The sequence below is a fragment of the Ursus arctos genome, unplaced genomic scaffold (genome assembly GCF_023065955.2).
Source record: "Ursus arctos isolate Adak ecotype North America unplaced genomic scaffold, UrsArc2.0 scaffold_2, whole genome shotgun sequence".
Lineage (NCBI taxonomy): Eukaryota > Metazoa > Chordata > Mammalia > Carnivora > Ursidae > Ursus > Ursus arctos.
The window spans coordinates 14568843-14591843 of NW_026622874.1; the positions used below are offsets into that span (position 1 = coordinate 14568843).

The following is a 23001-nucleotide window of genomic DNA, read 5'->3' on the forward strand; positions in this document are numbered from 1 at the left end:
TATCAAAAAGAAAAGGACTCAAATAAATACAGTCACAAATGAAAGAGGAGAAATAATAACCAACACCACAAAAATACAAACAATTATGAGAGTAGATTATGAAAAATATATGCCAAAAAATTGGACAACCTGGAAGAAATGGACAAATTTCTAGAAACATATAAACTACCAAAACTGAAACAGGAAGAAGTCGAAAACTTGAACAGAATGATAACCACCAAGGAAATTGAATCAGTGATAAAAATCTCCCAACAAACAAAAGTCGAGGACCAGATGGCTTCACAGGTGAATTTTACCAAACATTTAAAGAGTTAATACCATTCTTCTCAAACTATTCCAAAAAACAGAAATGGAAGGAAAACTTCCAAATTTATTCTATGAGGCCAGAATTACCCTGACACCAAAACCAGCTAAGATTCCACTAAAAAAGAAAACAACAGGCCAATATCCCTGACGAACATGGATATAAAAATTCTCAACAAAATACCAGCAGCAGTACATTAAAAGAATTATTCACCAGGATCAATTGGGATTTATGCCTGGGCTGCAAGGGTGGTTCAGTCAATGTGATACACCACATTAATAAAAGAAAGGATAAGAACAATAAGACACTTTCAATAGATGCAGAAAAAGCATTTGACAAAGTACAACATCCATTCATGATAAAAACTCTCAACAAAGTAGTAGGTTAGAGGGAACGTGTCTCAACATAATAAAGGCCATATAAGAAAAACCCACAGTTAATATCATTCCTGATGGGAAAAACGGAGAGCTTTTCGTCTATGGTCAGAAACAAGACAGGGATGCGCACTCTCACCACTGTTATTCAACATAGTACTGGAAGCCCTAGCCACAGCAATCAGACAACATAAAGAAATGAAAGGTATACAAATTGGCACAAAAGAAGCCAAACTTTCACTATTTGCAGATGACACGATACTCTATATAGAAAACCCAAATGACTGCACCAAAAAATTGCTAGAACTGATACACGAATTCTGTAAAGTCACAAGATACAACAATAACATACAGAAATCTGCTGCATTTCTATACACCAATAATGAAGCAGCAGAAAAAGAACTCGAGGAATCAATCCCATTTGCAATTGTACCAAAAACCATTTTTAAGAATAAACCTAACCAGGGGCGCCTGGGTGGCTCAGTCGTTAAGCATCTGCCTTCCGCTTAGGTCATGATCCCAGCATTCTGGGGTCAAGCCCCACATCGGGCTCCCTGTTCAGCGGGAGGCCTGTTTCTCCCTCTCCCACTCCCCCTGCTGGTGTTCCCTCTCACACTGCCTCTCTCTCTGTCAAATAAATATATAAAATTAAAAAAAAAAAGAAGAAGAAGAAAGAATAAACCTAACCAAAGAGGTGAAAGACCAGTACTCTGACAACTATGAAACACTGATGAAAGAAATTCAAGAAGACACAAAGAAATGGAAAGACTTGAATGCTCATGGATTGGACAACCAATATTGTTAAAATGTCTATACCACCCAAAGCCATCTACACATTTAATGCAATCCCTACCAAAATACCAATAGCGTTTTTCACAGAGCTAGAACAACCAATCCTAAAATTTGTATGGAACCATGAAAGACCCTGAAGAGCCAAAGCAACCTGGAAAAAAAAAAAAAAGCAAAGCTGGAGGCATCACAATTCTGGACTTCAGGTTATATTACAAAGCTGTAGTGATCAAAATTGTATGGTAGTGGTACAAAAAACAACACATAGATGAATAAAACAGAACAGAAAACCCAGAAATGAACCCACATTATTTGGTCAATTAATTTTTTGACAAAGCAGGAATGAATATTCAAGGGGAAAAGACAGTCTTTTCAACAAATGGTGCTGGGAAAACTGGGCAGCAACATGCAAAAGAATGAAAACTGGACCACTTTTTTACACCATACACAGATACTAAAAATTTTTATCAATCTAACAAGTAGTGATAGCTCGTTTTTTAAATTTGCATCTTTAATAGTGAAGTTGACATTTTATATACTTTTTGGCCATGAACATTTCTCTTCCATGAATTAATTGCTTGTTCCTGTCCTTTTTCTATTTTTCTATTGGGTTCAATCATTCTTATTGATTAGGAGATGGTCTTAAGTAGATATATCCTTTGTGGGTTGAAAAGATATTACAAATATCCTCTTTAGTCTGTGTGTTACCTTGTCACTTTGTTTACAGTATCTTTTGTGTATAATTTTAAATTTATATATATAAGATATAGATATCGTTTCTTTTAATGGTTCTGCACTTATGTCTTATTTTAAGGTATTGAGTGATATCTCAAGAATATAACAATCCTCCTCTATCTTTCACAAAGTTTGAAGCTTTTTATTTTCACATTCATATCTTGCATAAACCTGTAATTGATTTTTGTGCATGGTACAAGGTAAGTATCTAATTTAACTTTTTTTCCAGATTAATAACCACTGTTCTCCACACATTAAATATTTCATCATTTCTCCACTGAAATTTAGGGTCAGCTTCTCAGTTTGTATTTGATTGTTGATGGTATATAGAAAGCTGCTGATCTGGGGTATTGGTCTTATGTCCATATTCTTGCTAAATTAAATTCTATTAGTACTAATAGTAGATTCCCTTGGATTTAAATCCTTATATCCAGCAGTTTGCTGGTAAATGTTTACCACTATTTCTCTGGGGAGAAACCCCTGATTTGTACCATTAGCAATTTCCATGATATATACTCCTAACATGGCCAACTTTAACCTAACAATGTGATGTTAACCAATTTACAAAACCCCAGAAATTTAAAATATCAGCTGGCAAGAGCTGGTAAAAGCCAGCTCCAGCAGAGTACTGTGTTATGTCTCTTATTTATTTTTATCTTACTGCACTTGCTAGGACTGCCACTCTAATCATTAATAAAAGCCATGATAGGGATGGCTGTGTGGCTCAGTCGGTTAAGTGCCTGCCTTTGGCTCAGGTCATGATCCCAGGGTCCTGGGATGGAGTCCCGGGTCCACTTCCTTGCTCAGCAGGGAGCCTGCTTCTCCTCCTGCCTGCCCCTACCCCTGCTCGTGCTCTCTCTCTCTCTGACAAATAAATAAATAAATAAAATCATTAAAAAAAAAAAAAAGCCATGATAGTGAATATCCTAGTCTTGTTTCTGACTTTATTTTTTCGAAAGATTTTACTTATTTATTTGAGAGAGAGAGAGAGCAACAGAGAATGGTGACAGAGAGCACAAGCGGATCCCAGGACCCCGGGATCATGACCTGAGCCAAAGGCAGACGCTTAGGTGACTGGGCCACCCAGGCACCCCTTGTTTCTGACTTTAAAGAATGCTTCTAAATATTCAATACTGAGGTGCCTGGGTGGCTCTCAGTTAAGTGTCTGATTCATAATGTCAGCTCAGGTCTTGATCTCAGGGTCGTGAGTTCAAGCCCCACATTGGGTTTCATGCCCTACTTTAAAAAAAAAAAAATAAATAATAAATAAAGATTCAATACTAGGTAAGTTTGCTTCAGGTTTTTGATAGAGAGCCTTAATTAAGGAAGATTTCTCTGTTTCTATGTCCCTAAGAGCATTCATCATGGATGAGCGCAACATTTTTTTTCAAAAGACTTCCTACATCTTTTGAAATTATCATGTGGTTTGTTCATTTAGTCCTTTAATGTAGTGAATTATACAAATATTTTTTCTAATGTTAAAATCAACCTCTCATTAATGGGATAAACCCAACCTAGTATATTACATTTTGTACTACACAATCTTAGATTCAATTTGTTAATATTTTATTTAAGATGTTTGCATCTTTGTTATTAAATGAGATTGGCCTATAATTTTTCTTTCTACTATTGTCCTTAACCAGTTTTGCTATAAAAGTTGTTTCTCTCATAAAATAAGTTGAGCAGTTTTTCAACTCTCTTTATATTCTCTGGGCATTGTATAAGCTAGAGATTACCTTTCCCTAAAAGTGCAGCAAATCTTACCTTTTAAAATGTCTGAGCCCAGAGTTTGGTGGGGGTGGGGGAAAGAGGCCTATTTTTATTACTTATACATTTTTTTCAAAATAACCATTGATCTAGTCAAGATTTCTATTTTTTTCTTGAATTAATTTTGGTAATTTATACTTTATAAGAAAATTGTCCATTTCATCCAAGTTTTCAAATGTATTGTCATAAAATTATTTATAATATATTCTAATGATTTTTTCTTCAACTTTTTACTTAAATTCTAATTAGTTAACATATAGTGTAATATTGGTTTCAGGAGTAGAATTCAGTGATTCATCACTTATATATAATACCTGGTGCTCATCACAAGTGCCATCCTTAATACCCATCACCCATCTAGCCCATCCCCCCACCCACCTCCCTCCATTAACCCTCAGTTTGTTCTCTGTGGTTAAGTCTCTTATGATTTGTTTCCACCTCTCTCTCTCTCTCTCTGTCTCTTTCTCTTTCTCCTCCCTTCCCATTTATTCATCTGTTTTGTTTTTTAAATTCCACATGAGTGAAATCATATGGTATTTGTCTTTCTCTGACTTATTTCACTTAGCATAATACACTCTAGCTCCATTCACATCATTGCAAATGGCAAGATTTCAACTTTTTTGGTGGCCCAGTAATATTCCATTATACACACATACACACACACACCACATCCTCTTTATCCATTCATCAGTCGATGGATGTAATGATTTTTTTTTAAAGAATTTATTTATTTGAGAGAGAAAGTGAGAGATAGCATGAGAGGGGTGAGGGAGCTCCCTCCTGAGCAGGGAGCCCAATGTGGGACTCGATCCTGGAACTCTGGGATCATGAACTGAGCCGAAGGCAGTCGCTCAACTAACTGAACCACCCAGGAACCCATATGTAATGATTTTTTAAGTCTTAGTTTTTCCTGTGTGTATGCTCCATCTTTTAAAATTCTAAATATTATTTATGCTCTCCACATCTCTGATATTATCAAATTTCAAAAATTATCAAATATTATCAAATATTTTTCAACTCTGTCTTTTTCACTAAACCAGATTTTGGTTTTGTTGATCCTCTCTATTGTTTCTTTATTTTCAATGTCATTACTTCACTTCTACTTTTTTCCTATTTTTCTTCTACTTTCTTTGGATTACTCAGTTGTTCTTTTTTTCTAACTCCTTGAGTAAAATGCCTTGCTTATGGTTTTCAATGTTTCTTATATTCTAATATATGTATTAAACTAGAATTTTAATTTTAATTTTATTCCACAGGTCTAACAGAGTGATCCTGTAGTCACTTAAATATTTCATAAGTTCTAGTGTATCTTCTATGATCAATAGATGATTGAAAGTGTGCTTTTGTTTCCAAAATTATAGGGGATTTTCAATTATCTTTTTGTTACTATTTTCTAATTTTTTTTATTGTGGTCAGAGAACAAAGACTGCATGCTGTAAATCCTTTGATATTTGTTGAGACTTTATGGACTTACTTGGGATCAATTTTTTTTTTTTTTAAAGATTTTATTTATTTATTCGACAGAGATAGAGACAGCCAGCGAGAGAGGGAACACAAGCAGGGGGAGTGGGAGAGGAAGAAGCAGGCTCATAGTGGAGGAGCCTGACGTGGGGCTCGATCCTGTAACGCTGGGATCACGCCCTGAGCTGAAGGCAGACGCTTAACCGCTGTGCCACCCAGGCACCCCGGGATCAATTTTTTTAAATATTCCATGTGAGCCTGAAGAAAATGTATATTTCCTATTTGCTGGAGGTCATTGTTTTCTTTTATTTTCTACAGTGACCATGTAATACACTTGCAATCTGAAAAAAAAAGTGACTGAATAAAAAGAGCTAATTAGATCATGACTGCAAAACTAAAAAATCTTCAAAGGAAAAAGATAACAATATTATTATTAAGGATTTACTATATATCAGCTTACTATGTGCCAACAACTGTGATAAGATATTTATACTTACTATCTTATTTAATCCTTACAACATCCTATAAGGAAAATACAACTATTATTCCCATTTTTCAGAAGAAGAAACAGAAGCACAAAAAAATTTGGTAACTTGCCCGGGTCATACAGCTAATTAAGAGAGACACATCTGTGGGGGCACCTGGATGGCTCAGTTGGTTAAGCATCTGACTCTTTGATTTTGGCTCAGGTCATGCTCTCAGGGTTGTGAGATTGAACCCAGCAGTGGGCTCCATGCTGGGTGTGGAGCCTGCTTAAGGTTCTCTCTCTCTGAAGGACAGAAGGTTTATTTGAACAAATTATAGCTGAGAATTTCCCTAATCTGGGGAAGGAAACAGGCATTCAAGGCCAGGAGACACAGAGAACCCGCCTCAAAATCAATAAAAATAGGTCAAAACCTTGACATATAATAGTAAAGCTTGCAAATTTCAAAGAGAAAAGAGAAAATCCTGAAAGCTGCTCAGGACAAGAAGTCCTTAACCTACAAGGGTAGAAACATAAGGTTGGCAGCAGACCTTTCCACAGAGACCTGGTAGGCCAGAAAGGACTGGCATGATATATTCAACATGCTAAATGGGAAAAAAATACAGCCCATATTATCCAACAAGGCTGTCATTCAGAATAGAAAGAGAGATAAAGAGGTTCCAGGACAAACAAAAACTAAAGGAATTTGTGAACACTAAACCAGCCCTGCAAGAAATATTAAAGGGGATCCTTTCAGTGGATGGACAGCCCAAAATTAACATAGACCAAAAAGGAACACAGACAATCTACAGGAACAGTGACTTCACAGGTAACACAATGGCACTAACTTCATAATTTTCAATAATTATTCTGAATGTAAATGGACTAAATGCTCCAATCAAAAGACATAGGGTGTCAGAATGGATTAAAAAAGAAAAAAAAAACAAGACCCATCTTATATGCTGCTTACAGGAGACTCATGTAAGGCTCAAAGACACCTCCAAATTGAAAATGAGGTGGTAGAGAACCATTTATCATGCCAAAGGACATCCAAAGAAATCTGGAGTAGCCATACTTATATCAGACAAACTAGATTTTAAACCAAAGACCGTAATAAGTGATGAAGAAGGACACTATATCATAGTAAAAGGGTCTGTCCAAAAAAAGCTCTAACAATTATAAATATATATGTCCCTAACTTGGGAGCAGCCAAATATATAAACCAATTAATAACAAAATTAAAGAAATTCATTAATAATAATACAATAATAGTAGGGGACTTCAACACCCCACTCACAGCAACGGACAGATCAACTAAGCAGAAGATCAACAAGGAAACAAGGGCTTTGAATGACACACTGAACCAGATGGATTTAACAGATATATTCTGCTATATATATTCTGAACATTTCATCGTAAAGCAGTAGAATACACATTCTTCTCAAGTGCATGTGGAACATTCTCCAGAATAGATCACATACTGAGTCACAAATCAAGTCTCAACCAGTATAAAAAAACTGAGATTATACCATGCAAATTTTCAGACCACAATACTTTAAAACTTGAAGTCAACTGCAAGGAAAAATTTGGAAGGACCACAAATACATGGAGATTAAAGAGCATCCCACTAAAGAATGAATGGGTTGACCAGGATCCACGGAAGCAAATAAAAATGAAAACACGACAGTTCAGAACCTTTGGGATGCAACAAAGGTGGTCATAAGAGAGAAGTATATTGCAGTACAGGCTTTTCTCAAAAAATAAGATAAGTCTCAAATACACAACCTAACACTACACCTAGAGCTGGAAAAAGAACAGCAAATAAAGCTTAAATCCAGCAGGAGAAGAAAATAAAGATTAGAGCAGAAATCAATGATATAGAAATAAAAAAACAGTAGAACAGATAAACAAAACTAGGATCTGGTTCCTTGAAAGAATTAATAAGATCGATAATCTCTGGGATACCTGGGTGGCTCAGGGGTTAAGCATCTGCCTTTGGCTCCGGTCATGATCCCAGGGTCCTGGGATCGAGCCTTGAGTCAGGGAGACTGCTTCTCCCTCTCCCTCTGCCTCCTGCTTTGTCTCTGTCTCCCTCTCTGCTCATGCTTCTCCCTCTCCCTCTGCCTCCTGCTTTGTCTCTGTCTCCCTCTCTGCTCATGCTTCTCCCTCTCCCTCTGCCTCCTGCTCTGTCTCTGTCTCCCTCTCTCAGATAATATCTTTAAAAAAAAAAAAAAAAAGATCAATAAACTCCTAGCCAGACTTATCAAAAAGAAAAGAGAAAGGACCCAAATAAATAAAATCATGAATGAAAGAGGAGAGATCACAACAAATACCAAAGAAATACAAACAATTATAAGAGATTATAAGCAATTATATGTCAACAAATTATGCAATCTGGAAAAAATGGATACATTCTTAGAAACATATAAACTACCAAAACTGAAACAGGAAGAAATAGAAAACCTGAACAGACTCATAACCAACAAAGAAATTGAATGAGTCAATTTCAAAAATCTCCCAACAAACAAGAGTCCAAGGCTGGAGGGCTTTCCAGGGGAATTCTATCAAACATTCGAAGAATTGATACCTATTCTGAAATTGTTTCAAAAAACAGAAAGAGAAGGAAAACTTTTAAACTCATTCTATGAGGCTAGCATTACGCTGATCCCAAAACCAGATAAAGACCCCACCAAAAAGGAGAATTATAGACCAATATCCCTGATGAGCATGGATGCAAAAATTCTCACCAAGATACTAGCTAAAAAAACATTAAGAGGATTATTCACCACGACCAAGTGGGATTTATTCCTGGGCTGCAAGGTGATTCAACATCTGCAAATCAATCAACGTGAAACACCACATTAATTAAAGAAAGGTCAAGAACCATATGATCCTCTCAATAGACGCAGAAAAAAAGCATTTGACAAAACACAGCATCCTTTCTTGAGCAAAACTCTCCACAGTGTAGGGATAGAGGGAACATACCTCAATATCATAAAAGCCATATATGAAAACCCACAGTGAATATCATCCTTGATGGGGAAGAACTGAGAGCTTTTCCCCTAAGGTCAGGAACACGACAGGGATGTCCACTCTCACCACTGTTGCTCAACATAGTACCAGAAGTCCTAGCCTCAGCAATCATACAACAAAAAGAAATAAAAAGCATCCAAATTAAAAATGTAGAAGTCAAACTTTCACTCCTAGAAGACAACATGATGCTCTATGTAGAAAACCCAAAAGATTCCAGCAAAAAATTGCTAGAACTGACACAGGAATTCAGCAAAGTTGCAGGATATAAAATCAGTGCACAGAAGTCAGTTGCATTTCTATACACTAACAATGAGGCAGAAGAAAGAGAAATCAAGGAATCAATCCCATTTACAATTTCACCAAAAACAACGAGATACCTAGGAATAAACCTAAACAAACAGGTAAAGGATCTGTACTCTGAAAACTACAGAACACTTATGAAAGAAATTGAGGAAGATGCAAAAAAATGGAAAAACTTTCCATGCTCATGGATTGGAAGAACAAATATTGTTAAATGTCTATGCTATCCAAAGCAATCTACATATTCCATGCAATCCCTATCAAAATACCATCAACATTTTTCACAGAGCTAGAACAAACAATCCTAAAATTTGTATGGAACCAGAAAAGACCCCAAATAGTCAAAGGAATGTTGAAAAAGAAAACCAAAGCTGGAGGCATCACAATTCTGGACTTCGAGTTGTGTTACAAAGTTGTAATCATCCATACTCTGGTTTCTCTTCAGATCGCATAAATCTTTCACCTTTTACAAAGTTGTAATCATCCAGATAGTATGGTACTGGCACAAAAACAGATGCATAGGTCAATGGAATAGACAATAGAGAACAACAGAATAGAGAACCCAGAAATGGACCCTCAACTCTCTGGTCAACTAATCTTCAACAGTGCAGTAAAGAATATCCAATGGAGGGGCGCCTGGGTGGCACAGCGGTTGAGCGTCTGCCTTCGGCTCAGGGTGTAATCCCGGTGTTCTGGGATCGAGCCCCACATCAGGCTCCTCCGCTAGGAGCCTGCTTCTTCCTCTCCCACTCCCCCTGCTTGTGTTCCCTCTCTCACTGGCTGTCTCTATCTCTGTCAAATAAATAAATAAATAAAATCTTAAAAAAAAAAAAAAAAGAATATCCAATGGAAAAAAGACAGTGTCTTCAACAAATGGTGTTGGGAAAATTGGACAGCCATATGCAGAAAAATGAAACAGGGCCACTTTCTTACACCATACACAAAAATAAACTCAAAGGATGAAAGACCTAAATGTGAGCTAGGAATCGATCAAAATCCTAGAGAACACAGGTAGCAACCTCTTTGTTGTTTTTTTTTTTTTTTTAAAGATTTTATTTATTTATTTGACAGAGATAGAGACAGCTAGTGAGAGAGGGAACACAAGCAGGGGGAGTGGGAGAGGAAGAAGCAGGCTCACAGCAGAGGAGCCTGATGTGGGGCTCGATCCCAGAACGCCGGGATCACGCCCTGAGCCGAAGGCAGACGCTTAACGACTGAGCCACCCAGGCGCCCCACAGGTAGCAACCTCTTTGACCTTGACCACAGCAACTTCTTGCTAGACACGTTTCCAAAGGCAAGAGAAACAAAAGCAAAAATGAACTACTGGGACTTCATCAAGATAAAAAGCTTTTGCACAGCAAGGGAAATAGTTGACAAAACTAAAAGGCAACCTACAGAATGGGAGAAAATATTTGCAATGTCTTATCAGACAAAGGGCTAGTATCCAAAATCTATTAAAAAAAAAAAAGTATCACACTCAGCACCCAAAAAACAAAAAAATCCAATCAAGAAATGCGCAGAAGACATGAACAGACATTTCTCCAGAGAATACATAACAATGTCCAATAGACACATGAAAAAATGTTCAGCATCACTTCGCATCAGGGAAATATCAATCAAAGCCACAATGAGATACCACCTCACACCAGTCAGAATGGCTAAAATTAACAAGTCAGGAAATGACAGATGTTTGCGAGGATGCGGAGAAAGGGGAACTCTCTTACACTGTTTGTGGGGATGCAAACTGGTACAGCCACTCTGGAAAACAGTATGGAGGTTCCTCAAAAAGTTAAAAATAGAGCTACTCAGGGCACCTGGGTGGCTCAGTCAGTTAAGAGTGTGCTTTCGGAAAAATAAATAAGTAAATAAAAAAGAGTGTGCTTTCGGCAGGTCATGATAGGGTTCCTGGATGGAGCCCCATGTTGGGCTCCCTGCTCAGTGGGGAGTCTGTTTCTCCCTCTGGCTCTCCCCCTGGCTCATGCTCTCTCCATCTCTCTCTCTATCGAATAAATAAATAAATAAAATCTTTAAAAAAAATAGAGCTATCCTGTGACCAACAATTGCACTACTAGATATTTATCCAAAGGATACAAACAAAGTGATTTGAGGGGCACATGCACCCCAATGTTTATAGCAGCAATGCCCACAAATAGCCAAAATATGGAAAGAGCCCAGATGTCCATTGACAGACAAATGGATAAAGAAGTTGTGGTGGATATATAAAGTGGAATATTACTCAGCCATCAAAAGGAATGAAATCTTGCCATTTGCAGCAATGTGGATGGAACTAGAGGGTATTATGCTAAGGGAAATAAGTCAGACAGAGAAAGACAAATACCATATGATTTCACTCATATGTGGAATTTAAGAAACAAAACAGAGGAACATAGGGGGAAGGGAAAGAAAAATAAAATTAGATGAAAACAGAGAGGGAGGCAAAGCATAAGAGACTCTAAATCTAGGAAACAAACTGAAGGTTGCTGGAGGGGAAGGAGGTGGGGGAGTGGGGTAACTGGGTGATGGGCATTAAGGAGGGCAGTGATGTAATGAGCACTGGATGTTATATGCAACTGATGAATCACTAAATTCTACTTCTGAAACTAACAATATAATATGTTAATTAAATTGAATTTAAATTAAAAAAAGGTTCTCTCTCCCCACCCCCACTCACACCTGCACATGCAGGCTCTCTCTCTCAAAAAAAAAGAGTGAAGTCTGTGTACTTAACTTCTATGATATACTATACCAACATGCATACACATACTCACACATTCATGCATATGTATACATATATATGCAAGACATAAAGCAGGCACATCAACTTTATCCAACTAGAGATGGTACATAGCATCTTTAGGTAGTCATAAGTAATATCAATGAGAGAAAAAAGACAAAATACCTCTGGTGGTTTTTTCATTCAGATTCACACCATATTTTGCCAAAGCTCTAATCACATCACTTTGCCCAGCCATACAAGCAGCATACAACAAATTTCTCCCAACGATGTCTTCTTCCAAGAGTAGCTGCATGGCCTGTTCATGATGAGGGTTCTCAGGATCCTCAAAAAACTTCTGCAAACCTTCTACATCCCCTGTGAGAGCAGGTTGTAAGAGAGGATTAAGAGTGACTGTTTCCTCTGGTTCTTTCACTTCTTCTTCATCTTCTTCTTCTTCATCATCTTCTTGCTGTGAGAAAAATACTGATTTTTCTGAACTCTCTGATTCTGGAGGTCCTTCTGGCTCCATTAACTCCAAAAATACCTGAGGCCAAGAAAAAGTAATAGTAATTACTCAAAAAATAATACTAATCTAAGCAAACAAATCAATATTTGTTTATCTGCTTATTTCTTCAGTCAACTGACAATATAGATGGGATAAAAATACTTAACTGGTTCATTAGGGAAATGCAAATCAAAACCACCATGGGATACCTAACTGGCAATATACCTATTGGCATGGCTATCATCAAAAAGACAATAAAAAGTTTGGCAGGCCTGTGGGAGAACTTTACCCTCATGCGCTGGTGAGATGGGGATGAAAGATGGCGCAGCCATTTTGGAAAATGGTATGGCAGTTTCTTCAAAAGCTAAGCATTAGTGTAACATACAACACAACAGTTCCATTACTGGGTGTCTATTCAGGAGAAATGAAAAGATTCGTCTGCACAAAGACTTATACGTGAATGCTCACAGCAGCATTGTTCATGATCGCCAAAAAACTCAAAACAATCCAAATGTTCAATTAGTGAATGGATGAACACAACTTGGTATAGCCTTAGAATGGGATTTTATTTGACAATAAAAAGGGACAAACTGCTCAAACATGCTACAGCTTGGATGAACCTCAAAGACACCATGAAAAGTGAGGGAAGCCAGACGTAAAAGACACATTGTAGGATTTCATTGACGCAAAATGTTCCGAGGCATATTTATAGAAACAGAAAGCAAATTAGTGGTTGTCATGAGCTGGGGGTGGGGACGGCCCCCAGAAATAGGCACAGGAGAACTGCCAGGGGGATGGAAAGTCTCTAAAACAAGTATGGTGATGATCACACAACCCTATAAATTTAATAAACATCATCGAATGGTAGACTTGAAAAAAAAGTACTTAAATGGTTGAAAATAATCATAAAATAGGACACTTCATCCATGCAATCAATTGTGCACACTGCCTGAATATACACTAAAATGCTGAATGTGTAATATAAACAGTAAATTCAACAGGAACAGAAGAAACAGATCAATGTGGCTAAATTTATTAGGAAAAGATTGAAAGAGAATGCTAAAGAGATTCACCTGCCTAAACAAGGGTCCATGTTGGGGAAAAGTGAAAAATACAGAGGGATTATTGGAGCCAGATTAAAACTTTAAAACCTAGGCACTGACATTTAGACAGAATTATTCATTCAGTGATGCTTACTGAAAGCTTACTAATGTACCAAGTGCTGTGTAGGCACTATGTAAATTACAAAGAAGAACCAAATTTATTTCCTGCCCTCAACGACTTACTATTTTAAGGGAGAAAATATGACATGCACAAAAGGTAATAAGTGCTAAGTATCATAAGACATGAAGAATGCTATGGGAGTTCAGAAGGGATGAGATTAATTCCAGGAACAATTAATTAATCAATTAATTAATCAATTAATCATGCTCACTCTGGCAGAACACATATTAAATTGGTAGTGAATCAGAAAAGAGTAGTACATTCCCCTTCGTATGTATAAGTAGTACATTCCCCTTCATATGTATAAGAATGTTTGTAACATCACTATTCATAACAGCAAAAATCCTGGGCAGGAAAACAAAGCCCAAGAACAGGAGCATAAACTGTAGCATAGTCACACAAAATAGTATATAGTAGTTAAAATGAATAAATAATAGTGATACCATGTGGTAGGCAGTTTCTAACATGGCTGCCAGTGACTCTCACCCTGTCTCCTGGTATTCATACCCTTGTGTAATTCCCTCCCCTTGAAAGCAGCCTGGACATAGTGACTTTCTTCTAATGAGAATACAGCAACAGTGATGGGATGTCATTGCCACAATTTGGTTATAGCAGACTGTGACTTTGTCTTGGTATTCTCTCCCTGGCTCTTCTCATGTAGTATGATGGAAAGGGCCACCTTTCAAGGAACAGAGGGCAACCTCTGGCCAACAGCCAGTAAGAAACAGAAGCCTTCAATCCATTAGCCCATGAGGAACTTAATTAACTCTGCCAACAACCACAGAAGGAGCTTGGAAGTGGATCTGCCCCAGATGAACCTTGAGATGACTGAAGTCACTGGCAACACCTTGACTGTAGCTTCGTGAGAGATGCCAAAGTGAAAGATCTAGCTAGGCTGTGCCCTGATTCCTGAGCCAGAGAAACTGGGAGATAATGAATGTGTGCTATTTTAAGCTACCACATTTGGGGGTAATTTGTCATGCAGCAATAAATAACTAAAGCATATAATATGAATGAATCTTAGCAATATAACATTAATGGGAAAAATAGATCCATAAGATTATATATATCAAGATAAATTTTTGTAAAGTTCAAAGCAATTAAAATGGATGTTTTAGGAATGCAAATAGACGCAGTAAGACTATTTTTTTAAAAAGAAGAAAAGCAAGATTCCACACAAGATTCAGGATCATGTTTCTGGCAGGAGGGTAGGGGGGGAAGACACAGGAAATGGAATAAATGGAGTCATATATTTTGTAAAAATTACAGCATTAAGCTGGGCCAGAACGAATGGGCAAGATTTGGTCACTCAGAAGGCAGAAGGAAGGGCACACTAGTTAGACAGAATAACATCTCTATCTACCATAGCCTTATATTAATCTCTACCCTCACTAAATGTGTATACTTGTAAGCTGTTGAAGTTAGGAATTCTTTGATTACAGATAACAGAAAAATAATAAGACTGACTTTTACAAGTAAAAGATTATTTTTTCACATAACAAGAAATTTAAAGGTGGAGACGATTCAGCAGCTCAAAAATATAGATGCAAGCTCTTTCTATCTTTCTATTCCATCATAGTGTGTAAGACTTTCATCATCACAGCTGTTGCCTCATAGTGACAAGAGGACTGTCATAACTCCTGGCATCACATCTGCATTTTTTTATAATAATTTTTTATTATGTTATGTTAGTCACCATACAGTACATCCTTAGTTTTTGATGTAGTGTTCCATGATTCATTATTTGCGTATAACACGCAGTGCTCCAGAAGGGGGAACACATCTGCATTTGTGGCAGGAAAATGGGGGAATCCTCCAAAGGATAGCTATGCCATCCATCCTTTTTAAAAGGAAAGCAAAACAAATTTTTTTTTTGAGATTTTATTTATTTATTTATTTGACAGAGATAGAGACAGCCAGCGAGAGAGGGAACACAAGCAGGGGGAGTGGGAGAGGAAGAAGCAGGCCCATAGCATAGGAGCCTGATGTGGGGCTCGATCCCATAACGCCAGGATCACGCCCTGAGCTGAAGGCAGACGCTTAACCGCTGTGCCACCCAGGCGCCCCAAAACAAATTCTTTCTTAACAAACCCTAACAAAGGCCAGATTGTATCCCTATATTTAAAAGAAACAAAAAAAAAAGAAGTCAAGTTTCTCAATTTTCCTGTCTTTATAATAGAAGCAAGCAAGATAGATAGGGTTGGGAAGGGGAGTTGTTTGCCCATCAGCCATGACTCTGCCATAAGATGTGGCCCAAACCTTATCTTTGAAATTGTTTCATTTAATTCCTTCATTTTACAGAATAGAGAAAACTTACACTCCTTTTGAGTGCTAGCATCTAACTCTCCACCCTCCCAATACATATACACACACACGTACACACTACACACACACACGCACATAGATACACTTTCTTAAAGAATCCCAATCTCCATTTTAGAGATTCCTAGTGGGAGATAAAGCTAACCTTCCACTATGTAAGCCAAAGAGGCAAGACCCTCCTCCTCTCCATCTCCCCACAAGGTTGGCGGGGGTGAGATTATAAATTAGGCTCTGCCAATCAGCTGCTCAATCCTACGATCTTGACATATTTTCTGCTGTTGTTTTTAATCGTTTCATATTAGTTTAAGGTATACAGCATAATAATTTGATCCATGTACATATTATAAAATGATTACCATGGTAAGCTAATATCCATCACCCCACATAATTACAAAAGTTTTTTTCTTGTGATGCAAACTTTTAAGATCTAATCTCTTAGCAACTTTCAAATACAATGTAGTATTGTATTTAATTCAATGCAGTATTGTCAACTATAGTCACCACGCTGTACAGAGCATTCCCAGAATGTATTTATCCTATAACTGGACGTTTTTACCTTTTGACCCTCTTTACCCATTTGACCTACCCCTAACTCTACCTCTGGCAGCCACCGATCTATTCTCCATATCTGTGAGTTAAGTTTTTTTAGCTTTCACAATAAATGACCAGGATCTTGACACCTGAACAAGGGACACGGGAACATGAGGTTAGTTGAAGGTCATTCATCACAGTGACAGCAAGGGTGTACTGATTAAAGTTCCTGCTATGAGCACATGTTGTGGTTCTTGTGGTCTGACCCTCCAAAGCTCCCTTGGTTACTGCTCCTTTTCAGGCTCCTCATGAACATGTGAGCTCCTCATTTAGTACTCAGACACAGCTGTCTTCCCTAAAATCTGATCTCCCCTTCTTTAGGAATAGAACCCCATTCTCTTTTTTTTTTTAACCACGCATTTTTTAAAAAACAATATTTATATTGGAATAAAACTACTTCCCAGTCTCTCTTGCAACATAACGTGACCATATGTTCAAATAGTAGGCATAAGATGTGAGTAGTCATGTAGTATGCACCTTCTAGGAAAATGTAATTCCTTCTCACTGGATTGCAAGCATGATGACTAGAGCATGCACTGCTAATTTAGACCATGAGGTGGATGTCCTGTCCAAATACATATATATTGTTTAATATATTGTATTATACATGGTATATCTAAGTTATTTTATTGTATTATGTAATATATATTAGTTTATGATATCTTATTTCCATTTTATATATGTAAATATATATACATCTTCTACTGATAGGGTAACCAAACAAATAACTTATTGTCAGTAGTAATGGACACTTGGGACACTTTTGTCCTGGGTACACTGCATATATGGGGTATACCTGCATGTATATCATTAACCAAAATACTATTTATCCTTACTACATGTAATATACTGATGTTTTTATTCCCATTATATTTTTTTAATTTTTCATTTTTTAAGTAATGTCTATACCCAACGTGGGGCTCAAACTCAGGACCTTCAAATCAAGAGTTGCATGCTCTTCCGACTGAGCCAGCCAGGTGTCCCTATTCTCATTATATTTTTTAAGGCTGGTGCCACCCACCAAACTGATTTCATGATCCACTAATGGGGTACAAGCCACACTGTGAAGAAACATTAGTTTTGAATAACCTCTATGGAACTATACCAAGAAATCAACAAGAGAGAATTTAACAGATGTTAGACAGCATGTGTTTATAGTTAATAGCTTGGGTGACATATGTTTCAATGTACCCAGGGCAGTTCTAGTTACATCTGTTCCCCCTGCTGTAATTTTTAATAGCATCCTCTTTTACTCTCAAAGATGTCTACCATTACCACACAATAAATTGTTTTGTCGCCCTATTAATAACATTGCGATCTTCTGGAACATATCTGCTATAGATATCTATACTCAAACTTTAGAGAACAGAGGCAGAATATGCTTAAAATACCTTTCCTCACCAGCCTAGTGAGGGCCCAGACATGAGACCTTGAAGATACTGAGAAAATCCGATTTACATCTCATGCACATTCTTGTTACTAGGCCTAGAATAATGTTTTTTTCCTCCTCCATTCCTACTAGCCAAATCCTATTTAGGCCAAGCTATAAACTTATTTTCTTCCTAAAACTTTCCTTGACTCCTCTCTAGAATGCACATGGGCCTTTCCCTCCTATGATCTTCAAAGGCCATTATATGTAGTCTGTAACATACAACTTACCAAGTCATGGTATTATATTATTTTCTACTTGTTTCAACTATAAAAGACATCTACCTAATTAGATTATAAACTGGATGGGGGCAAGGATCAAGCCTTACATTTTTCTTGTGTCACTTTCAGATTACCACAATTCTTGACATGTATGTATTCAATAACTCTTAACATCAAGGCTGCAATTACCACTGCTTTTCTTCACAGCCAAGAACAATAGGTTTTGGAGTTAGAAAGACTTGAGTTTATAATCCAATCCTGCAATTTATTAGTTGCATAATACTGGGTGATTTACCTAATCTCTTGTAGGAATAACACTAGACCTAGTTTATAGGATTGTTCTGAGAACTAGACTAAATTAGATGATGGATATGCCAAGCACATGGCGAGCACTCAGGAAGCAAAACCTATCATCATCATATATCATTATTTCTCCAGCAAAAGCATTCATGAAATAAAAGAAGAGATGGTAATACTATTTTTTATTCTTTTTCTTTAATACACTGTTGTCCTACACAAGGTGTGAATAAATTATTTTCTCTCTATGACCACCAAACTTTTGATTACAGACACATTATTCTGCATCTATGGCCCCAGGTTAATTCAGAGATTTATAAATAAACTGGATCAAATCTGGAAATACAATTCAGTCCAGAATACTCAAAGCTACCCTTGATATATCTTTGAATGGAGCTTAATTTCCATATTATTCTGGAGCCAGAATTAACATGATTAGGGCAGCATTTCTCAAATTCCTTGATCTCAGGGCTCTTTACACTCTTAAAAATGGAAAGTTCCCAAAATTATTATGTGGGTTCTATCTACCAATATTTACCATATTAGAAAAAAATGTCATATTAGAAATTAAAATTTAGAAATCTTTAAAATATTAGTTCATCTTAAAATAATTACATGTTAACATACAAAATATAGCTTATGAAAAATATATTTTACAAGGAAAATTTGATGAGAAGAGTGGCATTATTTTACATTTTTGCAAATCTCTAATGTCTGGCTTATTAGAAAAGAGATGGGTTCAACTACCTGCTTCAGCTTTCATTGCCATGACATGTGATGTTGTGATATCACCTGTTATTTAGCCTCTAGAAAACCACTACAGCATGTGAAAGAATGAGAATACAAAGACAAATGATGTCTTTAATATGAAGATAATAATAAATGATATCTTTAACATGAAGATAGCTTTACTGGTGAACTCCCCGAAAAATGTCGTAAGGATCCCCAGGGAATACTCAGATCATACTTTGAGAACCACTGGCCTAGGACAAAGTCCTAGGACACAAGCCACCCTGATCTATGGTCAAACCTTTGAGACTGTTCTAGTCCAAATCTAGACTAAACTGAGATCAGCCTTTCTGAAATAAAAGGACAAAGTGAAGTCTTCCAGGGCATTTATCCGTAGGCCTGCCTTTTATTTTTATTTATTTATTTATTTATTTATTTGACAGAGAGAGAGACAGTCATTGAGAGAGGGAACACAGCAGGGTGAGTGGAAGAGGAAGAAGCAGGCTCACAGCGGAGGAACCTGATGTGGGGCTCGATCCCATAACGCCGGGATCACACCCAGAGCCGAAGGCAGACGCTTAACCGCTGTGCCACCCAGGCGCCCCAGGCCTGCCTTTTAAAAGACATCTAATCAGGAGGAAAAAAGTAAACTCTCCTGTCATATGTTTGGTGGTCTAATGCTGATTGTGTCCTTCATCATACTGTCTTTTCAAGATAGAGCAAAGAATTTTTTCTTCTTATAACATCGAAGTTTTAGAATATTTTAAAGCATTTTTACTGTGACTATAAGTACTAATAGGATGACCATAATAACAGCTTTTTCTTTCTTCCTGTTATCAATATTCTATATATTGAAATGTTTTTTTTAAGATTTATTTATTTGAGAGAGAGAAAGAAAGAGAGAGCATAGGGAGAGGGAGAATCTCAAGCAGACTCCACACTGAGCACGGAGCCTGACATGGGGCTGGATCTCATGACCCTGAGATCGTGACCTGAGCAGAAATTAAGAGCTGGACACTTAACCAACTGAACCCAGATGCCCCTATATTGAAAATGTTTAACTCTACTTCCTTGCTAAAGTTTTTGTTTTAGAAAATACTTATTTTCCATGAGAAATATGTAATTTATATTTAACATAAGCTTATTTTTGTTATTGTTAAAAGAATTAATAAACATGTTTTAATTCCCAGTCTTAATTTCTAATTCTTACTATATTTTTAATGCTTACTATATGGCTAGATATAACCCACATAAATGAAAGCTCTTTGGGATCAGTAATTTTTTAAGAGTGTAATGGAATCCTGGGACCAAAAAGTTTGAGGACCACTGTTTTAGGACATGGATGAGATCCAGAAGTGGCAGAGTCTTGCAGGAGCCCTTGCCCCCTCAAGCTTGCTGTAACAGGGTGAAGAAGTTCTGTAGGGCAGGAGGTCTGTGGATCAAACCACCCCGCCCAGGGTGGAAGGGAAGTCACAAAAAAGACTCAGGGCACTGACCAAACCAGGAGAGATGTATTCATAAGGTACATGACTCCAAACACGACAAAGGGACCTCAGACACTTCCTCCCAGATCTCATGAATTCACACATACCCACATACTAAGACACCATCTCAAGGAGAGAATCAGGGGAGAAGTTATCTGAGAACCTAAATATTTTTGTGTAAGAGAAATTAAACATTAGACAAAGAAGCCAATTACAGAGAGGTCTAAACTTTAAAACCAATTGAACATTTCAATTATTTTTTTTCCTAATAATCAATGAGTGAGTGCTCACAAAAAAAACTAGGTCATAGACAAAAATAAATTACATTTTCTTTGCCCACAAAAGTTATAACAGAAATCAAAATTGCAACCTAAGGGCCTATAACCAAAAGTTCATAGAGAATGTAAGCATGGAGAGGGGAGACAGGGTTGGAACTACGAAGGCAGAATGGCACAGCAGTCTGTGAGTCGGAAGGCCCATGCTTGAGTCCTCATTCTGGTATTTAATAATTATGTGACTTTTCTGAACTCACACTCCTTATTCATGAAATGAGAACAGCACCTATTCTGCTTTACTTAATTCGAGTCGGAAAGCAAGTCTACAAACTCTTCCTTTTAACTATAAAGTGCGAACTCTTTTGAGGTCGCTAAGGCACTAATAATAGAACATCACAGAGGCCACGGTCCTCCCCCCCCCCCCAGGCCATTCCCCACAGTCTAGTGGGGAAGCCACCAGTAAATCAGCAAGGACGGTGAGATAAGGGATATAAAAGGAGATAAGCAAAGAGCGCTTTGACAGTAAAGACGCTGGACAGCTAAATTAGATTCGCAGCGGGGAGGTTCGGAAAGGCTTCCCAGAAGTGGAGGAGTAGAAGTCTTAAAATAAGAAGAAAAGGGCAAACCAGATAATGAAAAGCACCAACAAAGGGCAAGGACGCAGACAAGCTCGAAGTTATGATGAATAGATCTTAAGAGCCTTTTAAGCTAGTTGAAGTCTTGCTTCAAAAAACGTAGTCCCTTGAGGATGTTAAGTCCCCAGCTCAAGGAGGGGCCCCAAAGGGCAGCCCGGAGCCCCGGGGGTTAAACAAAGGAAGGCCTGAAGAAGAGCAAGCAGAGAGTGGCAGCCGCACCGCGCGTCCCTGGAGGGCCGGCGGGGCGGGCACCAGTCACTTCTGGACGCCGGTGTTCGCCTTCCGGCCCGAATCCCTGAGGGACCCTCGGGAATCTCCGAGGCTGCCCGCCGGGCGGGAGCCGCTCTATAAAGCTCGGTGCAGAGGCGAAGCCTGAGGCCGCCGCGGCTGACGCCCACGCCCCTCCGGCTCCAGCCCCAGCGGCCACGCGCGGAGACACCCCTTCTTCCCCCCGTCCCCACTCCAAGCACCCACCGTGGACCTCCTCGCGGACTCCGACTCACCGCTCCCGGGACCCCGGGCTTTCGCGGTTACCATGGCGACGGCGCACCCTTGCGCGGTAGCGCCGCCCCGAGCGCTGCGGTTCCGGCAGCGCGCGAGGGTCAAGGTTGCGAGGTGCGAGTCGCGAAAGCGGGAGAAAACCGGGAGGCATTCGTCAAAATGAGTTAAATCGCTGCGTTCGGATGGTGGCGCGCGGGTTTTTCTTTATTTTGTAAATTTTCTACCTTATGGTCTGTATTTACAGTTTAAAAAATAAAATTTGAAAATAAAGCATGCACATTGGTTGCAGGTCCGTCGTAAGTCTTATCTTTGGCCTTTGAACGAAAGAATTTTTCCAGAAATACGAGGATGCTTTCTGAAAACTATGAAAGATTGTAATTATAACGGACAGCTTGCTTAATTTTCTAGGCTGTTAGAGGTCTTTCTGTTATGGTTTATGGTCATTGTCACCAGCAAGTCCGTTTCCTGAGACATCGCAAGTGCCGAGGATGTCCGGAGTGGAAGGGCCTCGGAAATTAACATCTAGCTTGGTTGAGGAATTTAAGATCCAAAACAGAAGACGCCTAGTGAAGGAAAACATTCGTTTCTTTACTATTTCTACAAGGAAATCGTTAAAGAGGAGGTAGTATTTTAGAGGAGCTCAGAACATTTGAGTTGAAGGCTGAATAGCCTCGTTTTAAAATAAATATTTGGCCTAAGACCCAAGCAAAATATCTCTATCATAGATCTGAACTTCTGGAATAAAGAATAAATTTGAGGGGCACCTGGATGGAGTAGTAGGTTAAGCCTCTGCCTTCCTCGGGTCATGATCCCAGGGTCCTGGGAAGGAGCCCAGCATAGGGCTCC

The 23001-nt window shown here is 38.2% G+C and overlaps 1 protein-coding gene across 2 annotated transcripts in view; it reads right to left on the bottom strand.

Moving 5' to 3' along the window:
• The window catches only part of ANKRD45 (ankyrin repeat domain 45), a 57562-nt gene extending 35362 nt beyond the window's left edge, over window positions 1-22200 (bottom strand). Inside the window, exons 1-2 of one of the 2 annotated variants that reach the window (XM_048225109.2) lie at window positions 22129-22199; window positions 12126-12486 (exon numbers count right to left, since the gene is read on the bottom strand). In XM_048225109.2, the coding sequence (XP_048081066.2) occupies window positions 12126-12486; window positions 22129-22191 (424 nt within the window). In that variant the 5' untranslated portion in view covers window positions 22192-22199. Of the gene's footprint in view, window positions 1-12125; window positions 12487-22128 lie in introns of both variants that reach the window. The other variant, XM_026509336.4, reaches the window with a different exon arrangement.
• Between the last annotated feature and the right edge of the window lie 801 nt (window positions 22201-23001).